The sequence below is a fragment of the Apis florea genome, unplaced genomic scaffold (assembly GCF_048593485.1).
Source record: "Apis florea isolate Af1SG1 unplaced genomic scaffold, ASM4859348v1 contig_2272_pilon, whole genome shotgun sequence".
Taxonomy (NCBI): domain Eukaryota; kingdom Metazoa; phylum Arthropoda; class Insecta; order Hymenoptera; family Apidae; genus Apis; species Apis florea.
In genome coordinates, this window is record NW_028256549.1 from 503,360 (window position 1) to 518,446 (window position 15,087).

The following is a 15,087-nucleotide window of genomic DNA, read 5'->3' on the forward strand; positions in this document are numbered from 1 at the left end:
GCCAATAGTTTTTTTCAGACACGCTGAACCGAGGTCGGTCGAGGAAAAAGCAGCGATCTTTTGTTCAACCTTGATTGAATTCTTCAAGATGTGGAACAGCTCAATGATAATGGTATATCCGACCGGAAAATTTCGTAATTGCGTCATATATTTATAAAACTCGAATATTTATTTATACGCGTATTAACGTTATTTTACAATAGTATAATAATATTTGCTTAGGTTAAATAGGTTGGAGGATTAATTCTATTATCTCAGAGATACCATCTTTCTACGAATTGTTTTCTTCGATTCGTTGATCATTTCTCGAATTCGCATGCGAAGAAGTCGAAGCAAAAGATATCGATTAATACGTGAACTTTAACCGTCTTAAACATTATTAATCTTAACATTGCAATTTTCAAAGTGCAGTTTTATTTTTCACGATCGAGGATAACATTTACGTTCCCTCGACGAGAGAGAATTTTTCCACAAACTTTCCCGTTGCAACGGGATTTTCTATTTTCTTTTTCTCGAACGCGAGAATCTCGTTAAACGAAAACAACGAATTACAACGCTACAGTTTCGTGTCTAATCTCGATCATCGGTACATCCATTCTAAACCATTTTAACTAGATTCTTGCAAATTCGCCCGATACAAGTCGGTATACAATTTCGTTCCGGGAGCGTGCACAGCCTCGAAACCGAATTTATCCAAAAGTTTCTTACAACGTTCGTACCAAGTTGCCAGATTGTCGTATCGGTCGATATCGAAGCCAAAACACTGTTAAAATACACATTCGATGCCTTTAATAGATGTATCATTCTTCGAATTATCTTATTTTATCATCTCTGCTTACGTTCTCCTCTGTCTCTCGTTTATAATTGTATATCTTATAATAAAATTATATTATATAATAAATGTTTACACGTCTCCTTTATAATTATATATATATATATTATAACATTATATAATAGAAGAAAACGAGACAGTGGTAGGAGAGAGAGAGAGAGAGAGAGAGAGAAGATAGATAGAGAGATGATTATATATCGCGTGTATACAGGATGAAAACACACTTACCAAGAGGACGCAAATGGTCGTGTGGATGGCAAAATCGGCGATGGTGAGAGCATCGCCGGCTACGTACTCGCGATCCTCGAGATACGCGTTCAACACCTCGCACGATCTCTCCACGGCTTCTACGTTTTCTTCTTTCAACGAATGCGCCCCGAAAAATATTATCGAGTACTGTGCACACCGAATCAAATCAAATCGGTGCTTTCAAAACGATAGCTCTCCAAGATAGGGTATAAGAGTATCACGATATATATATATATATGTATAAAATACGTACGTAACATTTAACCACGTTCTCGTTAAGGGTGCCGATGTCGAAATATAACATTTGATCCACGACACCTCTCTTCCTTGGATCTCTCGGATATAAAGAATCGTTTTTGGCGTATTTGCTCACCAAGTATCCCATGATTGGCCGGCTGAAAACAAGCGCGTGTACGAGTTATTATTATCAAAGAGCGAAAAATGTGGAAAGATGATGGTACCTTTCGAACCCATTGTCGTCTATCGTCGGTATTACGTGTTGTGGATTCAACTGTGGATCATCGTTTTCGTCGATCAATTAAGCAAATTTTTAACGTTTTATTATAAGCGTGGACATACGTAAATGAAACTAGGGAGGGAATTACCTTCACAAATTCGGATTTCATGTGTTCCCCTTTCAAAGGGGAGATCGTTTTCAAGTTCAAATGGACGCCGATCGCTTTTGCCAGCAATAGAACCGACCGACACGGTGGACTATACGCCAAGTAATAAAAATCAATCGGCATCTTTTCCTATTCTCTTTGTTTTCTCCTTTTTTTTTTTTGGAATTTTTCTCCACTTCCTTTTTCCTTTTTCTTCTTTTTTATTTTTACCGCAACGTCTTTGCGACAACGTCACCGCACACGATTTTTATACAGTGGATCAAGAATAGAGGAAATTTCTCGAATTTCTCTACGCTTCGTATTTGCATGCGTATATCCTGCATACAAATTTAACCGTCTCTTCTCTCTTGTGTTTCGAATTCTATGGATGAGAAGGATTATCAACCAAATTGCATATGGAATTTTATGGAAATCCTTTCCAGAAGAGTATAGTATAAAGAGTTACGGCAAGTAAAGTCAAATAAATGCCATTTCCAATCTTTCTTTCCTCGATTCTTTCTTCAATTATCTCATATCGATACGATCGCTGTTGACGTTACCATAATTCAATCTTCATTTGGATGGAATTGAACGCAACGAAGTTGAAGTTTATCATCACGTATTCTTATGGAACGCCCCGAATTGGAAAACTTATTAAATTTCCATGGTATTCATTGGTATTCATCGCATTTTGAAACACAAGAGAAGAAGGAGAAATGCAGAAGGGGGAAAATCATCGAATACCGCGAATAATTATTACACAAACGTAACTTCCTATCCCAACATTCCGGCCAAATCCGACGATTAAACGTTGTCAATCATCACGTTTCCTCGCACCTTTTCTTTCCTTCCACGAAATTTTTTCCATTCGCACACGCGCGAACGCTTACTCCTCCTAATTAATTAAGCCGATTGGCCAGCCGATTTCGAAGATAACGAAGCACGAAGCGGCAGAGTCGATTATTAAAGCTCGTTCCGAGAGCGAGTAATAGGGTAGAGAAGGGAAGGCAAATACGTGGTCGAATGGTACATCAAGTTGCCATAGCGATGTCGTAAAGCGTAGGGCAAACATAAGCGTCAAAGTGTAACATGGACGATATCGTAGAACGCGATCGAAGGTTGTAACGCATCTGCAGGATCGATATGAAAACAAGGCGTTCGGTCGGTCGGTTCGCGATTGAAACTGAAAAGTAATCGCGTCGGATGGGTTATCGAATACGGGGGGGGAGTGGTGGCGGATCGTTGGCCAACGTTGACGGCCAGGACAGGGGAAATCGTATTAATCCGTGAACAACGTTTCGCCTGGATGGGGCCGGTTACTACTATTGAAACCGAAAACAACCGCGATGTTTTACAACAAACGAGCCGTCCCGTAACAACAAATCGTAGCCGAATCGTTGCACGGTAAATCGTTCCGTATAGTTTTATATCCATCCGTATCGAGGCTTAATCCAATTGGATATTATACGTGTTTACATCGATCCACGTTTTTAACCATAAATCGACAGCCGTTGCTCACATTGCGCTTCGTTCGTTCTTTATAAAAATTCCTTTTTTTAAATCGAGATGCGATGATATTTCGTAGCCATTCGAACAGAACTCGTTCTCGTTCGTATCTTGGTCGTAAAAAGTTCGGATACTTTTCTTTAGCCTCTGTTTTTTGCAATTTAGAACGAGCTTACTTCCCTCTCTTTATCCTTGCTCCCATCGATTTCTTCTAAGCGAGGAAAAGAGAATAAAGTGGGGGAGAAGTAAATTATATTCTCTTCTATGGACATCGATGGTATCGCGGTGAAAGGAAGAGAGAGAGAGAGAGAGAGAGAGGGAAAAATAATTAAGATGCAATTCGGTCGTAATAGATATCATTGCGGTTTATCAGAGGAAAGTGAATATTAAAAGGACAATGGATGGTGGGTGGCGAGCACGCGATACAGGGGGAGGAATTGCCGCGGTACGGTCGTGAAACGCGCGCGGTCGTTCATCTCAATAAATTTTCTTTCATTACCGTCGTCACCTGGGAGGCCGGGCCGCGATCTCATTTTACCGGACAATTACACGTGACTTGTTACCGCGATATAATTTTAATTGGCTGTGAAAACGCTGTGCGTCCGCGCGCGTAAGAATAACCACGCGCCATTGCTATTGCTGGGTGTATCGCTACATAGTGTTGTGTTCATAAATTCATAGGGTGGGATCCGTTCTCACGCGCCAATTATTTCACCGTCGGAGCATCAGCAAAACGTGTCGTTTTAACGATGTCACGGACAACTAGAAACATCGATTATTCGACGAACGAGCGTATGTAATTTGGCCGCGAATGAATGCGTCTGCGTGCGACCGCGCCCACCTTCAATTTATTCGCCTACACCATTTCCCGCGACGACATTTTCGTTTAATCGGCGTTTAAACGATTATCAACCCGATCGTAAATAAAACTCGCATTAATCGGTCCCACGATATTTTCTATTAACGAAAACGCCCGTCGATTCTCGTTACCTTCGTTACCCTTCCTTTCCGATAGATCATTTCATCGATCGCGCGAATTTATACGAGCGAGAAAGTTTTTACATTTTCTTTTTTTTTTTTCCTTTCCTTTTCTTTTCTTTTCGATTCGAAACTTATCGATTCTCTTCGTTCCCCCTCTTCCTTTTGTTCCCGCATCTTTGTCCACGATCTCCGTAACGACCAGTAAATTCGACGAATCGTCGTCTATAACGCGTATCTTAATTGGCGAAATTCATCAATTATTTGCGCCGTTGTTGTTCAAACGGGCCGTGACGAGGAACGCTGTGCTCTATTCGTCGTCGGAAGCGTAACGAGACGGAACGAACGATAAACCGTTCGACGAGCGCGCCACCGACGAATCGTACCTACCTACCTACCTACCTACCTACCTACCTACCTACCGTTGGTATCAATCTTTCGATCGTTGCCAATTCTAAGAATTATCGAGCGAGTCGATTGTTAATTTCGTCCACCACGAATCGTGCGATTGAAAACGGAGGAGGAGGAGGAGGAGGAGGATGGAACTCGGACGATAACGAAAGAGACGACGGAGTTCTAGCGGGCGGTCGATCGATCGATCGATCGATCGCCCGTTAAATCGCACGGGATTGATAACCGGTTATCGCCTTTGGCCGACCGTCGATAACGTCGTCGCGAAATGATTTTGCATCTGGCTCGCTGACCTTGCCAAGTTCCGTGGTGACCGAGTTATCGGAGCTAGCGCCGGGCGTGTCTGCGCTGTAACTATCGATTAAGCGTGCGGATCCACTCGAATGGAAAATGGAATGGCCACGATCGTTCTCGGCTCATCGACGACGCCGCCGCCGCCGCCGCGCTCGTGGAAACAAGGCATCTACCTCTTTCGTTTCAACGCCTTCGTCATCGCCCACGAGATGATCCTCCTTCAATTTCCCGCCTTTTTTTCCCGCGTCTCTGGGAGAGAGAGAGAGAAAGCGTATACGAGAACAAGGATCGAATTTGCAAAATTTTGCAATTGATCGACGATTGTGAATTTACGTATCGACGCAGATTCGTGACGCAGGAGGAGGGGATAGGATGATACCGTTCGTAGGAGTAGGATTTCGTTTCACCGTGAATATTTCATTTGTAGAAATAGCTTTGTTCGATAGGTTATGAATTATTCTCGAGGATCTCGAGATGGGACGTCTGGTTTTAATTTTTATGACGATCCGGGTTGCGTGCAATCATCGACGCGTCTTGTTAATCGAAAACCACCGTGTTCCGACGGATCAAACTTTTCGAACGTAATTTAATCGTTATTATCGTATATATTTTGCCGGGCAAATATCCGTGCGAAACTATGCGAATGTATACGCGAGAAGAGGATCGTTCGATTTTACGTCTTAGGGAGAATTTTCATCGAATTTCCCAGGAAAGGAAGGCAGAGGAGGAATAGTTTTTCATTTAATTAGCTTCGAGCCAAAATCGAATTCTCCCTCCTTTTTTTTCGCTCGAGCGGGAGATGAGTGTGGGGAGGGGAGGGGTGAACGTTTTGGCGAAATTAATCCATTGCTATATTCACCAAACACCATCCATATTCCAGACTGTGGGTTAATTAACATCTAAATTTCCATCGTTGCCCGCCTTAATTGATCCACTTTATTACACATTCCAGGGGTGGGGGGTGGGGGAGGGGGCTAGTTTATACGAGGTGGTCGGCCGCCGTTCTCGAAAACACACACCGATCGCTTTCATCGATATCCCGTTAAGAGCAGATGTATTTTACGAGCGAGGTTTCCAGCCAAAAGTGATAAATTTTCAACCAGCCAGAAACCTGCTCCATTACATAATCGCCCTTCTTCCCCCTTTTCTACATATTCCCTCCTATCTCCCCTAAAATTTAACCTCCCTCCCACCGATCGAATTTAAAGGAATAGAGACAGATCTCCTCTTTTCCTTCTACTCTCGCAAGATTTTCGAGTTTAATTAAAATCGAAGATCGACGGATCGTGGAAGGATGGACACGAGGAGAGGATACGTGTCGGACGGGGAATAAGAGAAGGTGGTGGAGGATGATGACCGATGCGGGAGGACAGAGGTAAAAGATCAAAGGATCTCCTTGACTAACGGCGGCCATCCTCGAGGAGGGATACGTCGACGACGACGACGACGACGACGACATCTCGACCGTGAAAGCCGTATGGTTGCGATAGAGCTGCTCTCCCTTCCTTTTCCATGCATCCCCGCAATCCGTTCCCTTCTTCCTCCTCTTCCTCCTCCTCTTCTTCTTCTTCTTCGTTTTCAATGAGGGGGTGGTGGTGGGAGGAAAGATATTACGAGTTTCAACGAGTTCCACGGAGTTGCACGAACTGTCGACGCGTTACCTCCCCGCCTGCTGTCTCGAGCCCCGCTGTCAAGGGAATTGGCTGTTACGAGATACGCTTGTTATTCCGTATCCGGGATGACGGGTCTGCTCGAATTTTAAACCGTCGTCAAAACATTACGCGTGAACCAGAGACGAGTCGAGGACGACGGAAAATCGTCGATAATCGCGACATCGTTCGATTATCATTACTTTTCTTCCTTTTCGAAATTAAAATTTCGAACGCTCGTCGTCCCTTTCATTTTTCGTTTTTCTTTCTCGTTTCGAAAAACGAAACGCATCGGTCGCGCGCACGTGCGTTGCGCGTGGCTTAAAGCCGGGAGGGGAGGGGAAAGGCCCGGCATTGAAAAGAGCGTGCGTCCACGGTTTTTTTCCGTCCCGTTAATTGGAAAGAAGGAAAAAAAAAAAGAGAGAAAAAGAGAGAAAAAACTTGGGGATTCGCTCGTTACCGCGGCCGCGCAACGATTCGCGCAACGATTCGCGCACAAAAGCCACTACTGGAATTTCATAAGCCTTTGAAAGTTCACCCGCGCCGCGCTACTTTGATCCTCGACCGCGGCCCGAAAAGTCTTTGAGCCGGCTATGTCATGCAAGAGTATTGCCGACGCGAGTTTCCAACTTGCCCGATTACCAACGACTTTCCATGCGAGTCCATCGATTAATACGTACAGGGGGAAGAAGAAGAAGAAGAAGAGAGAGAGAGAGAGAGAGTGAAAAAAGGCGAAGAAGATTAATTAATCACCATTGATGGAAATCATATACTCGACTTTTTCGAAGTATATTTTCTAATATTTATCCTTTGTTAGAAAATATCAAGGGAGATTTATTAAAGCATTCCAGGCATTCGTATAAATCTTTGCTATCTTCGTCCCCGCGAAGAAACGAGCTCGATGCAATCTCAATTTTTTACGATTATTAATAGACTTTTCGTCCATCTAATTCTCCGAATGGAATGGATCGCATCGATCGTTCGGAATTTCGATAGAAATTAATAGAAATTACACAATGATTCGAATCGAAACGATAGGTTTCAATCGGATCGACGAAAATTTTAATCGATCGTTCCTTATCCACGTCCCTTTTCAATTCGCAATTGATTATCCGCGCTCAAGATACGAGAGGAAACCAGGCTGTACAATAATAATACGTAAAGATAGAAACGGAAGACAAGCACGAATGGCTAAAATTAATTCCAAAATAAAAATTATCCATCGTGCCGTTTACACTGTGGATAAGATTACTTCGATCCTAATGCTAAATCAACAACGGTATAACGCGCGATCTTAAAATACGAGGAGGAGGCGATCGGTGCGCTTCCGTTCGTTCGCGCTGCCGTGAATCGGCATTAATTCCGGCCAATGGTTTACTCTCTCTCTCTCTCTCTCTCTCTCTCCACTCGACGATGCGACGCCACCACGGTTGGAATTATGTCGGGGCGCAGCGTGAAGGAACGTGGTGCAAAACGCGCAGCAAATACGTGCCTGGTTCACCCCCCCTGGATCTGGAGGATTTGCTCGCGCGTTTTCTGCGTGTACCGGCAATTCACGCCGATGAGAAATCGGCCAACCTGGAAAGATTATACGTGAGCTGTGTGCCAAGTCCTGGGGAAGGGAGATGGCCAATTTCCTCCAGAGAGAGAATGGAACGGAATCCTTCTTCTCCTCCTCTTCCTCTGTCCCCCGACGCCGGTGGGAAGAACCATCGCCACGCTCTAAAATTCGTTCACCTTCCCTCCCGTTCATCGTTCATCATAATTTTTAAACTCGAAAAATTTCTTCGCTCGAAGTCTTCGTTGAGTCGTTGTTACTTCGAAAGAGAGAAGTATAAGCAATTTTCGATTTAGACTCAGAAATCAAGATACGCTATACTCGATTGTTTCCTCGACGAATCCATTCCGATCGAGCAAAGGCGATCGAATCTTGGAAGGAATCGAACTCTCGTTCTCTCGTGTCGTACTCGGTCGGCGGATAGAGAGAGAAAGAGAGAGATCGATAAGCCAGGTAAAACGCGATTCCATCCGTGTTACAAAGTTCTATCGAGAGCGTGGCGCGAATTAGTCGGGTTGGTCGCGCTCCTAGAATCTGGTAAATGAAATTCCTGCGAACCCACCGTGTCAAGTGACTTTGATTTCTGCATGGACAACCGGACCACCTCCCTCCCTCCCTCCCTCCCTCTCTCCCTCTCTCTCTCTGGCAAAGGGATCGATTCAGCTCGCCTTGGCCGCAGCAGTCCTGTCAGGAATTCGCGCGACGTCGCGCGTCGTATCCGGTTCCCTCGCGTTGGAAAACAATTTGAAAGAGCGCGTGTTCGAGGGAGGAGGATTCGCCCGAATCAATTCGAATTTCCCTCGAAATTCCTGGCAAGTCGAGCAACGCTCCGTTTCATATTTTAGGATAAAGCGCGGTTCGACGAGATTCGACGTCACCCAGCAGGATACGTGTAAATATCCATCCTCAGGGATTCGCTCGGGGAATCGTCTTGGGGAAACGCACACCGTTTATTTTTCACCCGTCCCTTTGCCTCGTCCTTTCATTTTTTACGCGTAACGCGAGAAAAATTTCACCGAGGGAAATTCGTTATCTAACTCTATCCTCTACGACGTCTCGGTATTAAGCCTTTCTTTCATCTCTCCCGGCAACAACGCGTCGAAAAATTGAAATTTCCTTCGAAAATCTCTCCTTCTTACCTTCGGGTAAGAGGAATCTCAATTATATTCGCGGATGATCTCGAACATAACTCTTCGAAGCAACGCTCGCTCACTCCCTTGATTCACGATATCGCACGATTCGCGTCCAATCTTTTTTTACACTTTCGATCCTTTCAACGGCGAGTTAACGGCGAGAAAGAAAAGGAGAAAGAAAGAGAAACGAGTCGAAGATCGGACGAAGATCGCGAAGAGGAGGGAGAGGCGCGCTTGATCCTCCGGTTAATAAAACGTTAGGCGAGACATAAAGCGATACGATGATGTATCGCGGGGTGTAGACGGAGGCAGGCCAAGTAGCTGGTTCGGGCTACGTGTTGCGGCGAAAGGAGGAGGATGTGGGAGATGAAACGCGGGGCGGAGGAAGGAGCGAGCTACCTACACAAAGGAGCGAGAAACGTTATTACAGGGCGGAGAGCACGTTGGTGGCAACGTGTTGGTCCCGCGCGATAAGGCGTTCGGCGTGTATACGTGTGTTTATGACGGTGCGCGCGAACGAGGCACAACGGGTTGGAGAGAGGCGAAAGGGCGCAGCCGCGAAGCCATCCTCGTCTACTCCCGGCGGGCAGTGGTGGTAGGAGCGAGTGGTGGCAGCGCCGGCGTCGCTCTCGCCATCCTACCTACCGGTTCCAGCGCACCAAAGTTGGAGTAGGTCTCGTGCGAGGGTGCGGACCGCACACGGTTCCGCCACGCTTCTCTCGCGCCATTTCCTCCTTTTTTTCCCTCTCGGTGAAACGCGCGCGAACGGGGACAGAGCGCGCTTCCCCTCGATCGCGCCAAGGGAGCGACCGGCTGCCTCGAGGTGGTTCTTTTTTTTTTTTTCAACGGATAACGATAAGGAAGGAAGGAAGGAAGGAAGGAAGGTGGAATTTGGAAAGAATGATCGAGGAAAGGTGGATAAAAGGGGATAGGTGGCCGTGATCGAATGGTGCGAGCTGCCGAAGGATATCGTGAAACTATACGTGGTAACGACGCGTATGGGTGTGTGTGTCCCGCTATGATCCATCACGATTGACTCTCTCTTGTGTCACGCTCTTACGTACCAGGCGACGAACCAACACGAGTAAGTGCCGATTGCATCTCTTCTATGTCCCTTTATTACGCACCAAAATCATTCCCGTCGCGTTCCTTCCTTTACCCGCCTCCGTAATTCGAGATTTACACGCCATCGCGCTATATGTAATTATCTACAACGGTGCGGGATTATAAATCTCGTATCGTAAGAAGTCTTACTGGAACGAGGCAAAGAAATAATAATATCGTTGACGAGCTTTTCTCGTTTCTTTTTTTTTTGTTGTTGTTTCGTTACTACGTATTCTTGTATTTGCAAAAAAAAAGAGAGAGAAGGAAGGAGAAGGAAAGAGAGTAATAAACGATCGACAAGAAGAAGGTTACGTACGAAAGTTGCGGATGTTGTGGATTGCTCGACGAGTATTTTTCGATTCATAGCGAGATTGATAACCGCGAACTTTGGGGATCTCGATCGAGGATATATACGTATATATAACTGTGGAATATCAAGGAATACTGTGGATAAATCTCCATAACGCGATAATCGATCTTGTGGAATAAAATTCGCGCGTAAAGAGAAAACGCAATCCATCTTTCGGACCGTTCGAACGAGGGGGAGGAGGATCGAGTGGTTCGAGAAAATGTTTCGATATAGATCCTCGTGGATAGCGTTTAACACTATCATCGTGTTAAAAATTAAAAGTATCGTTCAACTTTCCCTCGTTGACCTCGCATCTTCCGAGCAAAAGTCGTCTGTTTAATTACGCTTCTTGATTATTCGTTCTCGAGCCGCGTCTTCGATCGAAGCAATTTCCAAAATGGCATTCCTTCGACGTATCTTCTCCTCGAGCGAGCATTTTTCAAGAACGAGCGTAACAGAAATTGAAACTCGGGCAACGTCGCGTCGCGGGCCTCGAATCAATTTGTTACCACGTTGTGAAAGAATTATAAAATCGACTGTATCCCCGGCCTGAATTCGGGAAAGAAGAAGAAGAAGAAGAAAGTTCAACCGATTCCCAAGTTACGATGCGATACGTATCCTCGATACCGTATCCCACGTATTAAAGGGACGTGGCAACCGAGAAGACGAGCGATCCCGAGCACGTACACCCGCGAGATCGTATAATGCAAGATCGTGGTCGTTCGATAATTTCATTTCGTCGAACAAATTTTCCTTCGGATATTACGCTTTTGCTCGCCTTCCTCCTCTCGCTCTTCTTCTTCTTCTTCTTCTCCCTCTGTCGTCCGCGCGGAAGAAAAAAAAAAGAAGGGGAGGAAACGAAGACTCGAGAGCAGTTCCAGTCAACGAACGAAACGTCGAAACGAAATTCCGCAATTTTCTATAACGACGTTGCGCGGCATGAATTTAATTCTCCAGTGATTATTATTATTATTATAGCGAGCGGATGGTGAAACGCACTCGGTGAGCACAAATTTTCACGAGCCCGATATTCGCGTTTCTTCTCGACCGTCGGTCGAACGCGACACTCGAATCTCACGCCGCGCTCATCGACGCAACAATAGGAAGGGGAGAGACATTCTGCGAAACATTCTGTTCGAACGTACGTGCGGATATATCGATGCGTGGTTCGGATTTTCGGACGTTCGCGCGTCGCTCGTCCGTTTTCGATTCTGTCCGTTCGTGCCTCGCCGCTATTCGCTTCTGTATAAAACTTTTAATAGAGGAGGGGAAAAAAAAAAAAAAAAAAAAAGAAAATAAAAAAAAAATATGCCAGTTCCGTGCGAAATAAAAGTGTATATACGGATTGGAGCGCAGCGGTGCGGGAGCCATCATCAACCGGGCGCGCGCGGATCGGATATTGAAAATGGCGGGGACAAAACGATTTCTCACGGCATATATTAATCGCGCGCGTCTTGATAAAACGGTCACCGAGTTTTTACGCGCTTTTTCCGCGCGTAAAAATTCCCCCCGTTTTCGAATGAGAGTTTAATCACCTCTGAAATATTGAGTTTTCTACGACCAGTTTCCCTGCTCGTCACTTTCACTCCGATGAATATTTTATCGCTCGGATTTTCAAACTGTTCTTTTTCTCTCTCTCTTTTTTTTTCTTTCCTTCTCGATCAACTGCTCGACAACTCGTCGACGATTTAATTCGCTTCGAGAATCGTCGAACACCTCTGTCTCCAGATATTCTCTCTCTCTCCCTTCGCTTTCGATCATTCCCTCTTGTCTTTTCCCCATCATTTTAAAGAGAAAGGAAGAAGAGAAAGAGACGAGCCCAGTAATAATCGCGACACGAGCGCTTGAAAAATCCATATAATCGCGCGATAACTCGAGGCGGGGCGGCAACTATTTTCCCGACTACTTTGCCACCACTAGGCCTTATCTCGGCCTGCTACCCAACCTTTAATTTGCGCGTAACACGAGCGAAAGTGATTCGCTCGCAGCGAATTTTCCACTCTTCGTGACGGACGCGACCCTTACACTCGCCTACCTCGCCGATTCGAATCGACGCCCTTTCTACGTGCATCCGTATGCTGAAAACTGTACGAGAAAAAGAAGGATGAAAAGTGACGAGCCGTTCTCTCCGTGTTAAAATTCGTGTTCGAAAAGTGTGTGTATGTGTACGTGTAAGAGCGTGGATTTGGATCGTCCCTTCCGCCGTGAATTCCGCCTCTTGTTTACCGAGGAAAGCGATCGTAAATATTTACGACGGGGGTGGAGGGGACTGCTCGTTGGGAAATTTTGATCAGGCGAATCGATAACGACTCGGTTTTGCACGGATTTCCGGTTACACAATTGTTGGTTACAAGGGTGTGCGTGTCGCGTACGATTCTCGTTCTCGGCGAATTACGTTCGGTTAAATTCCCTTTAAATTCATATATATATATATAATTTCATCCCGTTAAATCGGAACGTAAGACAGCGAGATAATTAAACCGTTTATACGCTCGCATCGTCACCGTTTACCCGTATGCCCTTTCCAACGCAGTATCTCGTTTCGCGGACCAATTTGTCGTTCGATTTTTCCATCCTTACCCCAGACCTGTGTATACATACCTGAGCCTGAATACGCCTGAAAATGGTTCGATTTCGAAACGAAGCCAGCAAGGAAAGTAAGAAGGGTTAAGGAAAATTGAGTAAGATGACGATGATAATTCTGTAAACTGCGATAACGATTTATGTAAACGGATCGTTTGATATCGAACGATATGTATATTTTAGCGAAGGGATGCTGGAAGCAATAAGGGTGGAGGTTTATTTCCTGTTAAAAAGGTGCTTGATGAAATTCTCCCAGCGTACGCGATAAATTTCAATAGAGGAGGCGTCGTTCCATTAGGAGGGAAAAGCGAGACTTATTTTCGTCGCTCGAAGAGATTTATATACATATATATATATATGTATTTACTTATATCTTTGATTGTGATTTTCAAAGTTTCGCGGACGACGAAACGCGGAGAAAAATCATTGGTGGAAAATGAGGCAACGAAACGTGTTTCTTCGTGTTCAAAAGAATGTAAATTGACTACTCGTAGGCGGATGGATGATGAACGAAATATAGCGATTGTTTTCGGGAAAGGAAGGAGAGAGAGAGAGAGAGAAGAGGACAAAGATGGAACGGTTTAGGAATTCGAAAGAATGATTAGAAGGGAGCGTGTAATTACGATGGAGCAAATAGAGTGGAGAAGATATAGATTTAACGAGATAATTTATTGCTTCTAAAAACGAGGATATTTTTTCGAATGGTATTTACGAACGGTTGAAAATAAGAAGAATAATCATCGTGATTCGTACGCGGGAATCGTTCGCCAGGATGGACGCATTCCTCGATTATAACTCGTCGAATAGAAAAATACGCAATGATGGGCGAACGAAGCCATCGTTCGTTATTTATCGGAGACGATACACTTTCGCGCGTTCACGAAGAGCTTCGAAACATTGATAACAATTTAGTTATAAATAGAGGGAAGTGTCGAGATGCGCGAAATTGTACGAATTATATCGTACGTATTTCTATGGATTTCTGTATTGGATAAAGTATCGTCGGTGTCATTCGTTCTCCTCGAACATTATTTAAAAATTCGATATAATAATTTTACCGATTCTATTAAATCTTTATTCACGCGTTGCTTATTCTCTCTTTATATTCTTTCCCCTTTTTCTTCCTTCTCACACAAATTTCTCCTACGTAAATTCGAAAGAATAAAATTCGCACGGCTTTTATATATATATATAGAGCTGCCGTAAAGCGAACGCCGTAATGTTCTTTGACAGGTACATCGTACGAAACGTTCGAAGAATAAGAGAATCTACGATCTCTCGGTTTCAACGTCTTTGGACGTTACTTATCCTCTACGTACACCTCTCCTCCGTTCCATCTTCCTCCAAAATACACGTAAATTTGCAGCTCGCGAAAACGTAACCTCGTGAAAGTTTTCTTCGGGCGATCGTGGCGCGTACGTGAGAATGCGCGAAGACGAAAATGCAAATGAGAAACGGAAAGCGAAGAAACGAAAGCCTATTTTGCGCGTCGTAAATCACAATGAATATCTTCCCGGCTTTTTGACGCTTTCGCCTAACGTCTTAAAGCGTCGTAACTATTAATTATCGAGCGGAATAAGCGGTGCAGGGTCACGTAAGTCTCGGATATACATCTGTCGCGAAAGCAGGCCACGTTCGAGGAATAAATTTGCAGGTAAAAAGGAGGAGAGGAGGAGAAAATCGTACACGAACGAGAGATTAACGCCCGTTCGAAAAATTATTATTACGCGTGGCGATCGCGTTTATCTTTGAGATGTCGGTGTCCAAATGTTAGAGAGATTTTTTTTCACTTGCGAAAATTATTTCTTTTCAATTGAACGAATTTCAACGAATGCAAAG

The 15,087-nt window shown here is 44.6% G+C and overlaps 2 protein-coding genes across 3 annotated transcripts in view; one reads left to right on the forward strand and one right to left on the reverse strand.

The window, feature by feature from the left end:
* Positions 1–146: 146 nt before the first annotated feature.
* On the reverse strand, positions 147–2,179 carry LOC147658369 (glutathione S-transferase 1-1-like). The gene is made up of 5 exons (XM_086917670.1): positions 1,687–2,179; positions 1,552–1,592; positions 1,335–1,476; positions 1,061–1,228; positions 147–763 (listed from the first exon to the last, which is right to left on the reverse strand). Exons 1-5 carry the CDS (start codon positions 1,825–1,827, stop codon positions 608–610), a joined length of 648 nt encoding a protein of 215 aa, XP_086773796.1. The 5' UTR covers positions 1,828–2,179; the 3' UTR covers positions 147–607.
* Positions 2,180–9,815: 7,636 nt separating this feature from the next.
* The window catches only part of LOC100864782 (cyclic GMP-AMP phosphodiesterase SMPDL3A), a 31,016-nt gene continuing 25,744 nt past the window's right edge, over positions 9,816–15,087 (forward strand). Inside the window, exon 1 of one of the 2 annotated variants that reach the window (XM_086917653.1) lies at positions 9,816–10,296. The gene's annotated coding sequence lies outside the window, so the exon portion shown is untranslated. The remainder of the gene's footprint in view (positions 10,297–15,087) is intronic. The other variant, XM_086917654.1, reaches the window with a different exon arrangement.